The sequence below is a fragment of the Macaca fascicularis genome, chromosome 9, assembly GCF_037993035.2.
Source record: "Macaca fascicularis isolate 582-1 chromosome 9, T2T-MFA8v1.1".
NCBI classification, from domain to species: Eukaryota; Metazoa; Chordata; class Mammalia; order Primates; family Cercopithecidae; genus Macaca; species Macaca fascicularis.
Window position 1 is genome coordinate 106,717,143 of NC_088383.1, and position 18,579 is coordinate 106,735,721.

Consider the following 18,579-nt stretch of genomic DNA (forward strand, 5'->3'; position numbering starts at 1 on the left):
CTGGAGTTTTGCAGGCCTGGGCAATTCCTGCAGGACCAGGCTGAGGGGCGGGCCTTTGGGGCACCCTGGTGGCAGGGGTGTGGGGGCTGCAGCTTGGTCTGGGTGTGAGCTGGGGGCCAAGAGGAGGAAAGCTGTGCCTTGCACACAGGAGGGGCTCAGCACATGCTTGTCGGATTGACTTGAGGCCTAGTCTTGTGACCAAATTGTGAGGGCCCAGCACTGGGGGTTGGGGTTGGGACTAGAACTTGGTAAATGCCAAACAATGCAGACTTTAGAATGGAAAGATTTTAATCCCTCTGAGAAAGCCAGAAAGGGTGAGCCTTCAGGGAGGCCGAGAGCGGCAGGAAAGAGGATTGGACATGAGATGGGAAGTACGCACCATGCCCTGAGCTGGGGCAGGGGGGTGGCAGGTGGCTGGGTGCTGGGCACTGGTAAGGGCTTTGCGTGCGGTATCTCATTTATTGCTTGCAACAACTCTTGAGGTAAGCACTGTTCCCCCGAAGCAGGAACAGAGTCCCCGCAGAGGTAGAGGGTGGTGCCTGGCGCTGCCTGCTGTGGCCCAGCTCCATGCTTGGCCCCTTTACCATCTGTTGGAGTGGTGCTGGGGCCTGTTGGCACAGGGGTGCTGCCCCCAGGCTCACTGTGCTTTCCTCCTGTGGAAAGTGCACCTGATGGTGATGTGTATCTGGTGTGGGTGCTGTGAGAGAAAGGAGAGAGAGTCTGTGGGAGGCATGGGGCATGGTGCCTGGCATGCTGGACACATTGGCTCCTGTCATCCTGGCCACCTTTAGAGGACAAACAGCTCTGTCCTGGGTGGCTTAGAAGAGTGATCTTTTTTTCTTTTAAACCAGAGAATAATTTTAGAGTATTCTTCAGAGAAGAGTATCAGAGGCACGAGTGTAGTTTGGAAAAGCAGAGTCAATACATTTTATTTTTGGAAAATGAAAATGCCAAATGTTGGTGAAATCTTGACCATAACAGCAGTGACTTGAAGCCTGTGCTTGCAGGCATGGATTACAGAGATGGGAGAAACATGAGTTTCCATCCTTGGGTAGCAGCCTCAGAGAAGGGGATGCTAGTGGGCCTTGTCCCCTTGAGGTGCCCCTGAGAGTAGGCAGGGGACATAACTTTCAATTGCAGGTACCACTGGGAAGTGAAGTCACGGAGGGATTGTGCTTTAGAACTGGCTGCATCCACAGCATGGAGAGGACCTGCACGTGGGTGGCCTGGAAGACAAATTGTCCATGTTTGAAAAAAAAAAACACACACACACAATTTGTTCTCAGGCCCCTGAGGAGGAGGGGATGGGGAACCAGACTCTGCTGCAGCCCTGGCGCCTGCTGGGGCAGGTCTGGGGCTCCAGCTCCCACAGCCTGGCGTGGGCTTAGGGCTCTGCCGATCCTTTTTGTGGTTGGTTGTGTTGAGCAGCCTCCTGTGAGCCGTGGCTGGCAGTGGTTTCTGGTATCTTCAGGATTTTCAGCCCTTGGGGCTGAAGCCATATGAAGTTCTGTGTTCATCCCCTTGTTTCCCTGGAACCTTCGAGGCACCCCCTAAGAGAGGCCCTGGCCCAGCATCTATCTTACAGCTGGTGGCCCTCGGGATAACACCTACATTGATGGAGCACCTGTGCCAGGCACCATGCTGAGTGCATCATCTCATCAAGACCTCATGATAGTCTCCAAAAGTAGGTTCTGTTGTTAGCTCTGTTTAATTGATGAATAAATGGAGGTGTGGGGAGGTTAGGGAACCTGCCCAAGGTCACATAACTAGTAAGTCATGGAGCCGGGATGTGAATTGTGCCACATGCGCTTGTAGAGGCCTCATAAGAGAATGTTCGGAGGAATAGAGCAATCCTGGGTGCCACCCTCCCCTCTCTCTGCCTGGCCCCCACTGGCTCCAGGAGCTAGCCACTGAGCTAACAAGAAGGCCTACCCACTAAGCACAGCCTCTCTCCTCTCCTCCCTCCCACCCCCAGCCCTAGCGAAGTGGGCTCAGCCTCAACAACAGAGGCAGCCTTGTGACTGGAGTTTCTCCAGCTCCCAGCAACCCCACCTCCGGTCTGGCTGAGTATGTTTCAACACCCCAGAGCAGCACATTCCATTCTCTGGCACAGCTGGGGGCTGGGGATTCCGGATTCCCCTGGCTGCCTGTGTTCTTCACAGCCCCAGCAGAGCCTGCTGTCTGGGCTGGGACGTGGGGTCCCAGCCACACACATTCCAGCAGCAACCACCCCCCACGTTACATTTCTTCAGGAGTGAACTTCAGCCAGGATTACAGGCGACTAAACAGTTGTGGGATGTGAGCTTCCTTTGTGGAGACCTAAGGCTGGATGCTGGCAGGGCTGAGAGGGGAGAGGGGATTGGGGGTGGGCTGTCTTTGGGAATTAGGAGAAAAGCCACTGACTCCTCTGCCTCTGTCAGTACCCTTGGAGTGGGATTGGAACAGGGCTCCCAAAAATCTTCCTGTGAGGCAGGCTGGCAGAAGCATGGCTGCCTGCACCCCCTGGCCTTGGCTTTGCCCCTACAGACAGTAGTATAGTGGTTAAGAGCATGAAGTCAAATTCTAGCACTGCCATGTGCAAGCTGTGTGACCTCCAACAAGTTCCTTAACCTCTCTGAGCCTCAGCCACCATCACTGAAATGCCACTACCTTGAATGGCTGTTGGGAGGCTTAAATTAGAATGCAAAAGTTGGGTGAGCCACAGTGGCTCATGCCTGTAATCCCAGCACTTTGGGAGGCCAAGGAGGGAGGATTGCTTGTGTCCAGGAGTTTGACAGCAGCCTGGGCAACATAATGAGACTTCAACTCTACAAAAAATAAGAAATTAGCCAGGCATAGTGGCATGCTCCTGTGGTCCCAGCTACTTGGGAGGCTGAGGCAGGAGGATTGCTTGAGCCTGGCAGGTTGAGACTGCAGTGAGCCATGATCGTAATACTGTGTTTAGCCTGGGCAATACAGTGAGACCTTGTTTCAAAAAAAAGAAAAAAAAGAGAAAAGATCAGAGAATGCAAAAGTGTTTTGAGTAGTGCCTACCACCCATCATGGCCTTGATATTTATTGATTGCTAGTATTATAGGAATACTAGTAATCTCTTCAATGTTGGCTTACACCACCACCTGTACTTCTGAAGCAAAACCCCAAATGTAGGTTCTAGCTCTCTTCTGAAAGTAGTGTTCTGGCTTTTAGATAAGATCCTCTTGTCTTTTCCTTGCCTTCCTGCCAGTATTGTTTCTTAGTTGATTAATGAATCAATTAGGAATTTTACTGAGCACCTACTATGGACAGGCACTGCTAGGTCATCGCTTTTGGTTAATAAAAATACTCCTGACTATTTAATGGACATCTATATACTGTGCATTGTACTTTTCATGCATTTTCCCACCTAACGCTCAGCAACCCTGTGAAGTAGACATTTTTACTCCATTTTACAGCTGGGCACTATTCCCGACGTTACACAGTCACTAAGTCACAAGATTAGAAGCCAGGACTGGACTGTACCTGCCTCTTCTCACCCCAGCCCAGAGTGTTCAGCTGCCTCCTCCCCTGTCCTTTCTGTTCTCTATTAGAACTCTGATTTTGTCCCCAGCTGAAAAAGCTTGACTTACTCTGCTCTCTTGCACCTAGGGGTGGCCATGTGACTTAGTTTTGGCCAGTGAGCTAAAAGTGGAAATCTACTAGGTGGGATTGCTGGGGAAATTTCTGTTTTCCTGATCAAAGGGGGGCCAAAGGCAGCTAGCTGACAAGCTGTGCTCCTCGCCCTTCCCCGCCTTGCTGTCTGGAATGTGGTGGAGAAGTTGGAAGGAGGCATCGTCTATAACCACGAGAGCGAATGTCACCCCATGGCAAAGCAGGAAGGCAGGAGTTGGACGTAGACCTCCCACCTGTGCACCTCCAACCCTCTTGTGTGGAGAAGCTGGGGTTTCTTTTCCTGGGGTTTCTGTTCTGTGTGGTGGGGGCCACATCGTTCACTGCACCCAGGTGCGCTCGGGGCAACACAGCTGCTGGGTCTCCAGCCAGTGGGAGGGAGCCTTGTGTGACTGAAGGGAATGAAGGGTGGGGCTCAGGCCTGGAAGGACCTCCCTGGTCTTTGGGAAGATTCTTCTTGGTCACAGAAAATGGGTTCCTGGTGAGTCTGACAGCAGATGCTGGGGGACAGCAGTCAGAGCTAGGCCCTGACCTCTTGTGGGGGTAGAGGAGTGCCTTCCTGGGCTTCACAGGATGGACTAAGGGAGTCTTCCCCTCGCCCCGCTGCCCCATGGCTGCCAGCATCTGGCAGAAGTCAGCATAGTACTTCAGCCAGGGCAGGCCCAGTCCTGTGTGTGCCATGGAAAAATCACCCCTGGTCCTGGTTGACCACAGAAGTGTCCGTAAACATTTGGTCAGGGTAGGCGGCTGGGAGACAAGGGGCAGATTCAGGGAGCCAGGTGCGCTGGGCAGGGTTTGGGCGTGGGTGGATGAGGGAGGAACAAGGCGGCCTATGCAGCTGCTGACCTGCGGCGAGGCCACCTGCCTGCCCGGGGTGATTTATGAGCACACTGTCGGACCACCTGCTAGCCAGACCTCAGGGGAGTGCGCGCGCATGGCCCACAGCAGAACTCAGCCCTGGCCCCTCTGGAGTCATTTCCCTGAGGTGATGTGCACCTCTGGGAGTGGAAGCCAAGGCTTTCCTCAGCTCCAGAGAACGAGGCTCCTTTGTCTTGGAGGAACACCAGGCCTTGTCTGGACTTGGCATCCCAGCTTTACCCCCACTGGTGGGGTAAACTTCTCCCACTGGTGGGGAGAGCCCCTCAGGGAGTGCCCCTAGCCCCCTGCTCTGGGTACATCTGGCATCTGCTGATGGACCCCCCAGGGAGCTCCTTTCTGGCACTGCCCTGTCCATAGGCTGCTCATTAGAGTGGCCGTGGCTTCTCGCCTCCATCTCAAGCTTTCTCCCCTCCCTGCCCATCCACCTCAAGGCAGCAGCCTCCATCTGCTCTGAGCCCACTGGGGCACCCCCTCAGCTCCTTGCCCTCTCCCTGTCTCAGTTGTCACCTTATCTAGGTAGTAGTTCTCAATCCTGGCTACACATCATCCCAGGGAGCATCTAAAAACACCAACTCCCGGGCACCCTACAGAGATTCTGATTGAATTGCATTAGAGTAGGCCCCAGGATTCTGTAAAAGCTCCCTAGATGATCTAACGTTTATGTGTTGAAATGCAGATTCGGATACAGCAGGTCTGCATTTCTTTGTTGTTGTTGTTGAGTTAGGGTCTCACTATGTTGCCTAGGCTGGTCTTGAACTCCTGGGCTTAAGGGATCCTCCCTCCTCAGCCTTCCAAAGTGCTGGGATTATGGGCATGAGCTACCATGCCCCCAGCCAGATGCTGCCTTTCTAACCAGCTCCCAGGTGATGCTCATGCTGCTGGACCAGGGACAGGTAAGGAGCAGTGCCCGCGGTGTGACACATCTTTGACCTCAGGCTTTTCACGATAGTGCCCTGCGGCCCTGCCTTCTTGGACTCCTCCGATCAGGCCTTCACCTCATGGGGGAGCTGCTGCAGGACGTGGAGTCTTCGGACTGTGGGAGAAAGCTGGGGAACTTGGCACTTCCATTCCTCCTCAGGGACAAAAGAACGTCCATCTCCATCCCTCACCTAGCGGTCAGAATGACAGGGTGACCCTTGCTATGTACTACAAAAACACAGGCCTTGCTTTTCTTAGCATTCCAAGGAGGTCTATGTGGCCAGGCCATGGGTTAAGATAAGGGCTTCTTTCTGGGTGAGGCTCCATTCTAAACCTCCCTCTCCCCCCACCTCTTGGGAACCAGCTGACAAATCACCTGGTCCAAACCAATTATTGTTTTCTTTGATTTAATTAAAAAGTTAAAAAAATTAGAAAACACAACCGTGTATGTATTGGTTGCCTAGTACCTATGGCCTCACAGCAGTAGCAATAACTTATCGGGATAAAAAGGAGAAGCAGAGGCTGAGGAATGAACCCCGGGAAGCGAGCCTGCGGGTGTACCGGAAGCGGGTCTTCGCTGAGGCTGGGCTGGGCTTGCTCTCCAGTCCAGGGAGAGCTCTGGGCCTTGAGGCAGGGAAATGGACAAGCTGGGGAAAGCAGGGGGTGTGGCTGGAGGCACTGAGACCCTAACTCCTTTCCTTTGGGGGGCTAGGATGATGCATACAGGGGCGGTGGGGAGAGCTGTCTCCCAAATAGCTTAGCCTAATATTGAGACTTCCCTCTTCAAGGCGAGGCCCCACCACCGACAGAGGGGAGCTGGAGCTGACACCACCGTCTACTCTGAAACCTCCTCCTCACGGTGCCCTGAGCCCCTCCACCCTTCCCTCACCCTCTCCTCCCCTGCCTACTTTCTGAGACCCTGGGGTCTTCCCCCCGATGAAGAAGCCCTGCTCCTGAGAGAGGAAGCCCAATATCCCAGGGACCCCAGGACCTCTGGGTCAAAAAGGATAGCCTGGGCTCCGTGCCCATCCCTTGGGCCCTGTGCCAGTAACAACACTCGTGAAAACACCCTCCGGCAGGGCTGGGTCAACCTGGAAGTTGGGGCGGGGCCAGAGGGCAAGCAAGACCCAGCTGGCAGGGCAGGGAGGAGTGCCCTTTAGTGGGGCTCTGCGGCCCCATAGAAGAAAGGGTAGTAGAGGGAGCAGGGGTAGGAGAACATGAATTTGACTGCGAACTTCATCTCCTTATTCTTCTTGTCCCAGCGGTAGACGGCCATGAGCAGCAGCTGTCCATCCACTTTGCGGCCCATGACCAGGAAGCTGCCCGCCAGGCCGTCCAGCTGCGGGCAGGGGCAGCCCGCACCGTTCTTCATGTGCAACACCAGCCGCTTGGTGTCCTTGCGCTTCAGGGGGCCCGGCTTGAGCAGCTTCTTCTTTTTCTGGGCTCCAATCAACTTCCGGTCCCCATTCTCTATCTTGATCTCCTTGATGCGCATTTTGACCACTGTGGGAAGAAAGGACGGGGCAAGTTGGGAATGGTCAGATCTACGTGGGCCCAGAGTTGGTGTGTTCTGGACCTTCGGGCTCGGGGAGCCTGATGCCCTGCGGGGTTTGGAAGGGTGGAGCTCGTACAGGCACATTTTCATATTTATGAAGCGCTTACGGTGCTGCACTCTCATGGACAGCATCATGTTTCATCCTCAAGGTACAGGAGAGGGGAAATGAGGGGTAGAGAGCTTGTGACCTGCGCGAATCAAGAGCCCAAGCCCTTCTGAGACACCAAATGCAGGGTGGAGAGCTCCTGATGGAGCAGCGTGTGGGGCTCCCCCCAGGGAGGGATAAGGAGCGGATGGGACTGGGGCCGGCTGCTTGAAAGGGGATCCTTGCGATGGAGGGAGGCTGGACTTCCTGATCTCTGGGGATGATTCCCATTGGGATTTCTGGCTGTGAGTGTAAGGTATGGAGTATATATGGGGTGTGTATATGTGTAGTGTGCGTGCATGCACACACGGTGAGTGTGGTTGGAGCAGTGGTGGGCTGGCAAATATTTAACAGCTGGCTCTGTGGACAGGGAGCCCTGCTTTGCATTCATTGACATCCATGGGGTAAATACTCCCACCACAACTGACCGCAAGACTGGGTGTGGAGCTGGGAATAGATACACACAGTTCAGCTCTTGCTGGTGTGAACACACCACTGTACAGTAATATGTACGTGTGTGAGAGAGAAATTGTATGGTGGGTGAGAGTGTGTTTGTGGTATGTATAGGAGTAGGGCAGGGGGTGTGGCTGGAGGCACTGAGACCCTAACTCCTTTCCTTTGCGGGGCTAGGATGAAGGCAGGGTCTGTAGCCAGAGAGTCATGGTGCAGGTCACCCTGCAGTGGATGTAGAGAGCCTAAGGAGTCCTGGGCCTCAGGGTGGGGTGGGGAGTCCCTCGGGCTGGTTTCTCCCTTCTTCAGGCTTCTGGGCCCCCATCTCTGTGGGACCAGGGAGAAGTCAGAGAATAACTCTGCCCACTCTTGGCTGGAAATTGTCATAAAATCTTGTTCCTTTTCTTTATGTCCCTTTCCTCTTCTCTTTCTCTCTCTGACACACACACACACCCCTTGCAATAGCAGTATTCTCTTTCCAAACACAAACAGGCTACCGACATAAAAGACTCCTCTGAAGAAAGGACTTCATTATCATCTCCTTTTTTCTTTTTTATAGACAGGGAGGCTAAGACACAAAACAGGGAACTGACTTGGCAAAGATCACACACTGGACTGCATGGTCCATGTGTGAGCCGGGTCCTGACCGGACTTGGCTGGGTTTTCCCAGAAAATGGGAAGGCTCTGGGATGAAGTTGTGGCGACAGGTGACCACAGCTCTGCTGGCAGGAGGTGTGCTGAGTCCCAGGTGGAGGTACCCACGGACAAGGGTGCTCCACTTCCATCCTAGAGCCATCACTCCCCACCTGGCTCCATCCATCTCTGGGCTAAGCCTGGCTCCATTCATCTCTGGGCTAAGCCTGGCTCCATTCATCTCTGGGCTAAGCCTGGCTCCATCCATCTCTGGGCTAAGCCTGGCTCCATTCATCTCTGGGCTAAGCCTGGCTCCATCCATCTCTGGGCTAAGCCTGGCTCCATCCATCTCTGGGCTAAGCCTGGCTCCATCCATCTCTGGGCTAAGCCTGGCTCCATCCATCTCTGGGCTAAGCCTGGCTCCATCCATCTCTGGGCTAAGCCTGGCTCCATTCATCTCTGGGCTAAGCCTGGCTCCATTCATCTCTGGGCTAAGCCTGCACTATCCACAGAGATGATCCAGTCAAGGAGGCCCCTCTGAAAATGACACCAAGGGAGGGCTGCGGGAGCCCTGGCCGGGGTGGTTTCTGAGGCCTAAGGCCCATAGCCTTGAGGGACTTGTGATGGTCCTGAGATGATGCACAAAGAGGTGCATTTCTCTTGGGAGAGGGTTTATGGTTATCATTGGATTCTAAACCAGAGCCATGATGCAAAACCTGTTGGGATTCACTGTGATGGATGTGGGCACGTCTGTTCCCGTGTGTGTCAAGAAAGAGAGGCTGGGGGTGGTGCCGGGGCAGTGGCAGCATGGGCCCCACACTCACCAAAGTCACTGGAGCACATCTGCTCCATGAGGCCATCAGCGCTGTGCTCCATCTCACACTGGGCGCAGATCTTGGTCACTGAAGAGAGAAAGTGGGGTGGGGTTGGGGGACAGTTGGTGAGGGGATTGGAGTTCCAAGAGCCACTCAGGGTGCAGGCTTCCTCACTGACCAGCCACTTCCCCCTGCCAAGCCTCTACTTCCTTATCCGGAAATGGGATGATGGCAATCATATCACTACCCGCTCACAGAGTGACTGACAATCACCAGACAGGCTGTGCAGGGACAAAACTGCCAGGTGGGCACAGTGACTGCTCCATGACCCTGGCGGCCACAGCCATGATGTGCATTGTCGTTTAAATTTTATCTCCTCTATCCTCAGCCTATGAAGTAGGGATTCTTATTCCTATTTTATTTTTGAGACGGAGTCTCGCTCTGTCGCCCAGGCTGGAGTGCAGTGGCTCTCCAATCTCAGCTCACTGCAATCTCCGCCTCCCAGGTTTAAGCGATTCTTCTGTCTCAGCCTCCCAAGTAGCTGAGATTACAGGTGTGTGCCACTGTGCCTGGCTAATTTTTGTATTTTCAGTAGAGATGGGGTTTCACCATGTTGGCCAGGCTGGTCTAGAACTCCTGACCTCAAGTGATTCACCCACCTTGGCCTCCCAAAGTGCTGGGATTACAGGCATGAACCATGGTGCCTGGCCCTTATTCCTATTTTGGAGAAAAGGGAACTGAGGCCCAGAGCGGGTTACTCAAGTCTGACAGCAGACGGGGAGGAAGGGGGTGAGGGCATGGAGCCAGCCTGGAAGAGCTATGTGGACCAGCACAGCAAAGGGGAGGCTGAGACCAGGGAGAAATTAGGGTTCAGGGGACTGAGGGTGTGGGTGGGAGGAGGGACTTAGGATCTCACAGGTTTCATGAGCCTGGGATGGCTTCCTATTTTATGGATGGGGGAAACTGAGGCTCAATGAAGTCAAGCAACTTGCCTAAGGGCTTTTCTTTAGGGGCAGAGCCTAATCTGCTCTTCCTTCCGCAGTGAGCCTTACCCAAATGACTCCCAGCCAGGGGAACGGAGGAAGAGGGTGGAGATCTTAGGGTTCCAGGTACAGAAAATGGGGAGGCAGACCATAGCCCAGGAACGTTCTTAGTCTCCAGTCTTTCCCCACATCCCTTCCCTCACCTCTCCTCTCTTCCCAAGGTCCCAACACGGGATGGGAGTGTTGCTTGCTTTGGTGCCTCGGGATCCAGGTGAAAGGCATTGTTTAACGACCCCAGACATTCTTGGGCTGAGAGGGGTCATAAGGCATTTATCAGGACGTCCCAAGATGGGGGGACGGCATTGGGGGATTCTCAGCAGCTTGGTTGGGTGGGCACTGAGAGGGGTGCCAGGGGTGTCCAGGGAATGAGAGCCAGAGGGAAGGTCTGGAGCCGCAGGGAGGCACTACGCTGCTACTCCCTGGGGAGATGGGAAGGCGGGAAGGCTGCGGGCGATAATTCCGGGGGCGATGGGCTGAGCTAAGACAGCGTGTGTTTTGTGTGTGTGTGTGTGTGTGTGTGTGTGTGTGTGAAGGGGGGGAGCTGCACCTCTTGGGGGATTCGCAGAGCTGTGCTAGGGGAGCTACAGGGCCGACGGAGCGCGCGGGGACGGCGGCGGCGGCGCTACCTGGAGGCGCGGTGGCGGGCAGGTGCCCGAACTGCACGGCGATGCAGAGGTCGTTGTCCAGGGGGAACTTGTGGCAGTGCAGCATCTCGGGCCAGGGGAAGCCGTAGGCCTCCATGAGTGGCGCGCAGCCGGCACGCACGGCCTCGCACAGCGAGCGGCACGGGTAGATGGGCCGGTCGAGACAGACGGGTGCAAAGAGCGAGCACAGGAAGACTTGCGTATCCGAGTGGCAGCGCTTGGCCAGCAGCGGCAGCCAGCTGCTCGCCTGCTGCTTCACTTCGGCCAGGCTCTCGTGCTCCAGCAGGTTGGGCAGCCGCATGCGCTTGTAGCCCACCGTGTGGCAGAGCGGCAGGTCGGCAGGGATATCGAGGCACTGCGGCGGCTTGGAGTAGGAGCGGCCGTGCAGCGGCTCGGCCTGCCAGCCATAGTAGTCGTACTCCTCGCCGCGCGCCGGCGTCCAGTGCAGCGCCCCCAGCAACAGCGCCAGAGCGGCTGTCCGCGCCACCCCCGCCGCCGCCCGCATGGCTGCGCCCTGTCCAGGCGCGCGCCGCGCAGCCTCCCGACGTTCGGTGCCCGGCGGCCCAGATGTCCCGGCGTGCGCCCCCGGTCCTGACTCTCCCCAACCGCCGCCGCGGAGGTCGCCCAGGTGGGTGGCAGCCTGCGCTCCGGGCGCCCCAACTGATGCTGGCGCCTCCCACCTCGGGGCTCCAGCCCGAGCCTCGCCGTGCGCCCCAGCCAATCTCCGGCCGCCTGGCCCCCGCTCCAAGGCGGGGATGTAGTCGGGGCGGCCCTCAGCCCCTCCCGCACCCTGCCCGCGCGTCCCGCCCAGCGCCGGGTCTTGCGCCCCTCTCCCGGCTCGGCTCCGCTGCTGCGGCCCTGGCCTCGCCCAGCGCTTGTCCCCGGGGCTCCCTGGCTCCCTGGGCATTTTCCTCGACCCTCGCCTTCTCCATCCTTCCTCCTTATCTCTCTCCGCCACAACCTCTCCTGTTCCTTTTCTCACTCACTTCACTTGCTTATCTCTCTGCCTCGGCCTTTCTCCCTCTGCTCTGTTTTCTCTTCCCTGACACCTCGGTTCCTCTTCTCCCTGGTGGGAGGCTCGTGCCACCCCACACCCTCCTGGATCTTCTGATCCTCCGGGCAGGTCTTCTTTGAGCTTGGTGCCAGGCCCCGTGCTGGCTGCTGGGGAATCAAAGATGGATATAACCCAGAACCCACCCAGGGCCAGGATAGTCTAGTGGGGTGAAGGTAATCATAGCTTCTAGTTAATGAGCTCTTACTACCAGTCAGGGACGGTGCAAGGTGCAAGGTGCGGTGCATGGTACGTTCCAAACTTATCAGCTATTGCTAATGATAGCCAATACTCAGTGGGTGCTAATTGTGTGCCAAGTCTGATCTGAGCACATTGCATAAACTCCTTCTGCTAATTCTCACAATAATGCTAGATGGTGGGTAGGTACTATTATTGTCCCCACCTTACAGATAAAGATCCTGAGGCAGAGAGGTTAAGCACGGATTAGAGCTGGGATTTGAACCCAGATAGTCTGGTTCGAGAATCAGAGCCCAGAAACAACCAGGAGGCCTGGACTCTGAGTCTGTAGGCCTAATGACCAAGGGGATAGGGAGTTCAGAGAGGTGGAGTAACTGGCCCTTGGCCGCACAGCTCATATGTGAAGGAGCTAGGATTTGAATCCAGGTGTGGGGCTCCAAAGGCCAGGGCTTAACCACCCTGTGGTAAGATAATTTCCAACCCATGGTAGGTAACACGGTGGGAGGAGGGGGAATTGATGGTGTCTCTGAGCGGTGCACCCAGGCAAGCATCAGAGGAGAGGGGACCTTCAGGAACCCCGTGCTTGGTGCCTCTCTCCTGTCTGAGTCCTGCCTTTCATTGGCTTTCCCTTGAGAGGAACTCGGACTGGAGGCTTGAAGGGAGGGGAATTCCTTCCTGAGAGCCTAACCTGACACCTGACCTCCCAGTCTTTGGTGGGGAGGTTACCCTGGGGAGGTGTCTCCTAGGAGGGCTTGGGGAGCTGGGGGCTGGCTGTGCTGGAAGGCAGGAGTGCTGGGGCACTTTCTCCCTCTGGTCCTCCCCTTAGTCCCACTGATAGATGTTTCCAGGGCTCCTGTCTTCCTCTGGGTCTGTCCTTGCAGTGGTAGTGGAGAGGGGTGAGGGGCCACTCCTTAAAATTCATGGAAAATGCATGGAGTACCTACTATCTGCAAGGCATGGGGTAGGGTATGGATGGGGATACAGAGGTGCAAAAGACATGGCTGTGTTCCTTCTGGTCTAGTTGTAAGAAAAAGACACAAGGCAGGCAGAGGAGGCAGGAGAAGCCTCACCCCACTGAGCCCCAAGGGTGGGACAGGCTGTGTTTGATGTCCAGGATGACCTAGTGGGGTCCAGGTGGAGTAAACTTTGACCTTCTTTTCCCCTCTCCCTCTCCCAGCCCCCAGCATGAAGAGGTTATGCGGATGGCCACTCAGAAGGTGAAGGACTGGTCTCTGCAGGGCCAGGCAGTGCAGTGTAGCAATGGTACGAGAGCCTGGGCTCTGCAGATGATGGAGCCAGGTTCAGATCCTGGCCACGCACTAGCTGTATGACCTTGGGCAAGTACTTAACCTGATTTCCTTCTTTGTAAAATGGAATTTCTTCAGCAGTTTTTGTGAGGAGCAAATAAGGTGAATGGAAAGAAAGCCCCCTGCACAGTGCCAACACACAGAATGAACACGTAGGGACGTGTGACTTTGGAGTAAAAATGTGCTGTGTAAACACAGCAAGACTCCATCTCTACAAAAAATAGAAAAGTTAGCTGGGTATGGTGGCATGCGCCTGCAATCCCAGCTACTCAGGAGGCTGAGGTGGGAGGATTACTTGAGTTCAGGAGTTCGAGGTTACAATAAGCTGTGATTGCACCACTGCACTCCAGCCTGGGCACCAGAGCAATACCCTGTCTCTTAAAAGAAGAAAGTGGTGGCTGGACATGGTGGCTCATGCCTATAATCCCAGCACTTTGGGAGGCCAAGGTGGGCAGATCACCTGAGGTCAGGATTTTGAGACCAGCCTGGCCAACACGGTGAAATCCTGTCTCTACTAAAAATACAAAACTTAGCTGGGTGTAGTGGTGCATGCCTGTAATCCCAGCTACTCAGGAGGCTGAGGCAGGAAAATTGCTTGAACCTGGGAGGCGGAGGTTGCAGTGAGCTGAGATTAAAAAAAAAAAAAAAAAAAAGTGGTGTGTGTTCTGAAAGCCCTTGGATGCCTTGGCTCTGGCTCTGGTTTGGGGCTCTGAACAGCAGTTGTGCCCCTGCACGCTGACTCTCCCACCTCTCTAGGCTTGGCAGGCTCCCGCCCTCCAGGGAAGGTGTGGCCTCGGGCACTGGCAGGGGTGTTAGAGCCCCCCAGGTGGTTGTGCAAGGTGCTGGCTCCTTGGGCAGCTGGTTGGCTGTGCTGTTCTTGGCGTCCCCGTGCCTGGCCTGGACAGAGCAGGGCTTTGTTTCTACTGGTAGTTATGTGAGAACTGCGCATGACCAGAGAGCTGTGAGTCCATACCTGACAGCTCCCAGGGCTGTTAACGGGCAGAGGGGCCAGGCTGAAAGCCTCCTGGAAGAGGAGCATGGACAGTCTTTACCTGGGAGCTCTGTCATGGGAACCCCCGAGGGCCCCTGACACAGGGCAGGGTGAATGCGAGGAGGTAAACTTGACAGGAACCAAGCCGAGGTGAGGGCTGCACCATGAGGCTGTTGTCAGGGGAGCTCTCTGTGGCCATTTGACCTGGTTCTGCAGCCTGGGCAGGAGAAGGCTGGCTCTGATGTAGCGCCCCTTCTTGCTGAGGCTGAACCAGGGCCTAAGCAGCAGGTGGAACACCTGCGCACTGTGCTGGGCATCTGTCCATCTTGAAGCATCCACAGCCTGTCCAGACCTTTCCCCCAGCTGATAAAGGGGACCATTTGTTCAAAAAAATGTGTATTCGTGGTTTGTTGTGAGCAAAGTTCTATATAAATACCTCTTAGATCAAACTTGCTAATTATGTTGTCAAATTCTACATTTTTCTACTCTTTTATTGTCTATTTCAATGGTTCTCAATGTGTAGTCAGTGTTCCCCAGGGGGACCCCAGGACTCTTTCCGGAGGAGTATACAAGCTCAAAACTGTACAAAATTCAAATTCAAAGTACAAGATAGTCCAGTGGATTTTAAGGTTATTGGGTAAGAGAAGCTTATTGATATGGTTTCAGATTCTGCATTACATTTAAGAAACTACACATGTCAGGCCAGGCGCGGTGGCTCATGCCTGTAATCCCAGCACTTTGGGAGACCGAGGTGGGTGAATTGCTTGAGCTCAGGAGTTTTGAGACCAGCCTGGGCAACATGGTGAGACCCTGTTTCTACTAAAAATACAAAAAAATAGCCGGGTGTGGTGGTGTGTGCTGGTGGTCCCAGCTGCTCAAGAGGCTGAGGTGGGAGGATGGACACTTGAGTGGGGGTTGGGGAGTGGGGTTTGTTGAGGAGAGGCAGTGGAGGTTGCAGAGAGCCAAGATTACACCACTGCACTCCAGCCTGGGTGACAGAGTGAGACCCTGTCTCAAGAAAAAAAAAAAAAAAAAAAGATTACACATGTCAATCTTTGGGGTAGTATCAAAGAAGTATATTCACAATTAACTGAAAAGGCCATCAAAATACTCCTCCCTTTCCAACTGCATTTATGTGTGAGGCCAAATTTTCTTCATATACTTCAACCAAAACAACATATGGCAACAGACTGAATGCGGAAGCATATATGTTAATCTGCTGTCTTCTGTTAAGCCAGACATTAAACAGATTTGCAAAAATGTAAAACAATGTCACTCTTGTCACTAAAATTATTTTTTGTTTTGAAAAATACAATTACTTTTCATAAAAATTTATATTAACATATAAACATTTCTTTTAAATGCATTCATGCATTTTACTTTTTCCTCATTTTTAATAATGATAGGTATAAAACCATGTAAACAAAATCTCTTTGGGATTCTCAATTTTTTTTTTTTTTTTTTTTTGTATTTGAGAAGGAGTCTCTCTCTGTTGCCCAGGCTGGAGTGTAGTGGTGCAGTCTCAGCTCACCGCAACCTCTGCCTCCTGGGTTCAAGCGATTCTCCCACTTCAGCCTCCTGAGTAGCTGGGATTACAGGTGTGTGCCACTATGCCCAGCTAATTTTTGTAGTTTTAGTAGAGACAGGATTTCACCATGTTGGTTGGCCAGGCTGGTCTCAAACTCCTGACCTCAGGTGATCCACCCGCCCCGGCCTCCCAAACTGCTGGGATTACAGGTGTGAGCCACCATGCCCAGTCTGGGGTCTCAATTTTTAAGAGTGCAAGAAGGTTCTGAGACCAAAATGTTTGAGAACTGCTGGGCTACTTAATCTGTCCATTTCTGATAGAGGTATATGAAATCTACTGTGCATATGGGTTTGGCAATTTTTCCTTTTTTTAAAATCAATTTTAGCTTTATATACCTTAATGCTGTGTTGTCAGGTGTATAAAGCTTCATGATTATTATAACTTCTGATTGAATTGTAACTTCTGTCTGTATGAAATATCCTTTTTTGTTCCTTTTAATGCCTTAGGACTTAAGAATAATGATTTCATGAACCAACACTTAAACAGAACCTGCTATGGGCCAGGTATGGATGCGAAAGAGATTTAGCTCTTGTCAGTGTGGAGTACACAGGCACAGGAAGGCAACATATGTAGTGCGGCAGGCACAGTCTGGGCTTTGGAGTCAGACTGACCTGTGCTGAATTCTGAGCACTTCCTAGTGGTGTGTCCTTGGGCCTGTGTATGTTGGACCTTGAACCTCAGTTTATAACATAGGGTTAATAGCATCTATGTACTAGTAGTGCTGGTTGCGGAAGGCTTCCTGAGATAATGAGTGACAGCAGCACCCTGCAGAATGTGCCCTGTGAGTAGCTCTGTGATCAGTGCTGCAGCAGAGCCACCAGCCAGGAGATCTGCCCTGTTTATGCCTCCTGACAAGGCCCCCAGGAGAGGCAGTGTGGGGCAGTGGGGAGTGCACCAAGCTGGGATTCGAAAGATCCTGAGTTATACCTTTTTAATTTACTAGCAAAAGTAATTTAATTACTTTTTAATTTAGTGAGACCCTGAGTCTCAGTTGCCTCATCTGTGCGGTGGGGGGGACCACATTGCCCTGCATTCTCTGTGGGGTTATCTTGAGGATCCAATGAGAGAGTGGAAGGGTCTCGGGATGATGATGGAGGTGGAGCCGAGGAATGCAAGGAGGCCCCCAGGGTGGCTGTTGCCTCCCCTATCCCGGGCTGTGAGGAGGCCTTACCAGCACAGGCTTGCCTGGACCCCCAGGAGGGCTGGGATGACTGAAGTGCTAAGACAGGGTCTTGTCATTATTTCAGACTCCTGGAATTGTCTGCCTTCTTTTTTTTTTTTTTGAGACTGAGTCTTACTCTGTTACCAGGCTGGAGTACAGTGGTGCGATCTCGGCTCACCACAACCTCCGCCTCCTGGGTTCAAGTGATTCTCCTGCCTCAGCCTCCTGAGTAGCTGGGACTACAGGTGCCCGCCACCATGCCCAACTAATTTTTGTATTTTTAGTAGAGATGGGGTTTCACCATGTTGGCCAGGATGGTCTTGATCTCTTGACCTCATGATCCGCCTGCCTCAGCCTCCAAAAGTGCTGGGATTACAGGCGTGAGCCACCGCGCCCGGCCAATTGTCTGCCTTTTACAATCCCAGTGCTTCTCTGACAGGGTGGTGTCTTCATAGCAGCTGCCATTAAGTGGCCATTAAAAAGCCAGGGTGAGTGGTCTAATTAATGAAACTATCAGTGCTGGTAGGCACCTACTTTCCCCAAGCATCGCCCTCCTGGTCCCCCACCATTTTCTTTAAGAGAAAACTAAAAATTGGCCTTCCTGAGCCCACAGTCTAGAGCTCTTCCTATCATACCTCCAGTTGTTTTACTTTCCAGCATTTTAGCTTTGTCAATTGCAAAGTCAACATCTGTCCCAGAGGCCCCCAGCTGTGCAGCGCCTCCCTGCTGAGCAGTCTGTGCTCTGGCTGGCAGTTCAGGGAGGCCTGCTCAGCATCACTGGGTAAACTGGTTACAGAGGGGCTTGAGCGAGACTTACCAGCCACTAAATCAAGTGTCCAGGGAGGCCAGCCTCAGTCCTCCCTTCTATGAGCCTAGCCACTGGCAGGCTCTCCGACTTGTCCTGATCTCACATGGCTTGAAGAACAAAAGCAGAGGCGAGGCTTCTCTCGGGCCTGGGGCTGAGTCCAGCTCAAAGCGTGCCCGTCTGAAGCTTGAAGGCAGGTGGGATGGGGTGGGCACTGCTGGCATTCTCTAGTTGGGGCTATGGATGGAGAGAAGGCTGAATACTGCTCTCCTCTTCTCCCTGGGTTCCCAGCACACCTGGAGTCCCTGGGCTATGGCCAGTTGGCAACACTGGCTAGAAGCACATTGGAGAGGCTGTGTAATGTTTTGGTTAAGAGTGTGAACTCTGGGGCCAGACTGGGTTCTGATTTTAGCAATGCCACATGACCTTGGGCAAGTTATTTAACCTCTCTGTGCTCCAGTTTCCTCATCTGTAAAATGGGGATATTAATAACAATAATTTCTTAGAGAATTGTTGAGGTTAGATTTAATTTTAAAAATCATTTAGGACAGTGCACAGTAAGCACTGTATAATTGTTGGTTAATATTATTGAATGTGGGCATGACAGTGGTCTTTAGAGACCATCGCCAAATCCTGTAGCTCTTCACTCCCAATTTCTCTGATATGCCTCCTGTGCTCTCCCTCCCTTTGCTCTCCGCGCATCCTCCCTGCTCCCTCTGCAGTCTCAGTTTTCCACTCTGCAGGAGCCAA

At 53.5% G+C, this 18,579-nt stretch overlaps 1 protein-coding gene across 1 annotated transcript; it reads right to left on the reverse strand.

The window, feature by feature from the left end:
• Positions 1 to 5,835: 5,835 nt before the first annotated feature.
• SFRP5 (secreted frizzled related protein 5) lies at positions 5,836 to 11,389 on the reverse strand. The gene is made up of 3 exons (XM_005566143.5): positions 10,710 to 11,389; positions 9,050 to 9,127; positions 5,836 to 6,945 (listed from the first exon to the last, which is right to left on the reverse strand). The coding sequence occupies exons 1-3, from the start codon at positions 11,230 to 11,232 to the stop codon at positions 6,599 to 6,601; spliced, it is 948 nt and encodes a 315-aa protein (XP_005566200.2). The 5' UTR covers positions 11,233 to 11,389; the 3' UTR covers positions 5,836 to 6,598.
• Positions 11,390 to 18,579: the final 7,190 nt, after the last annotated feature.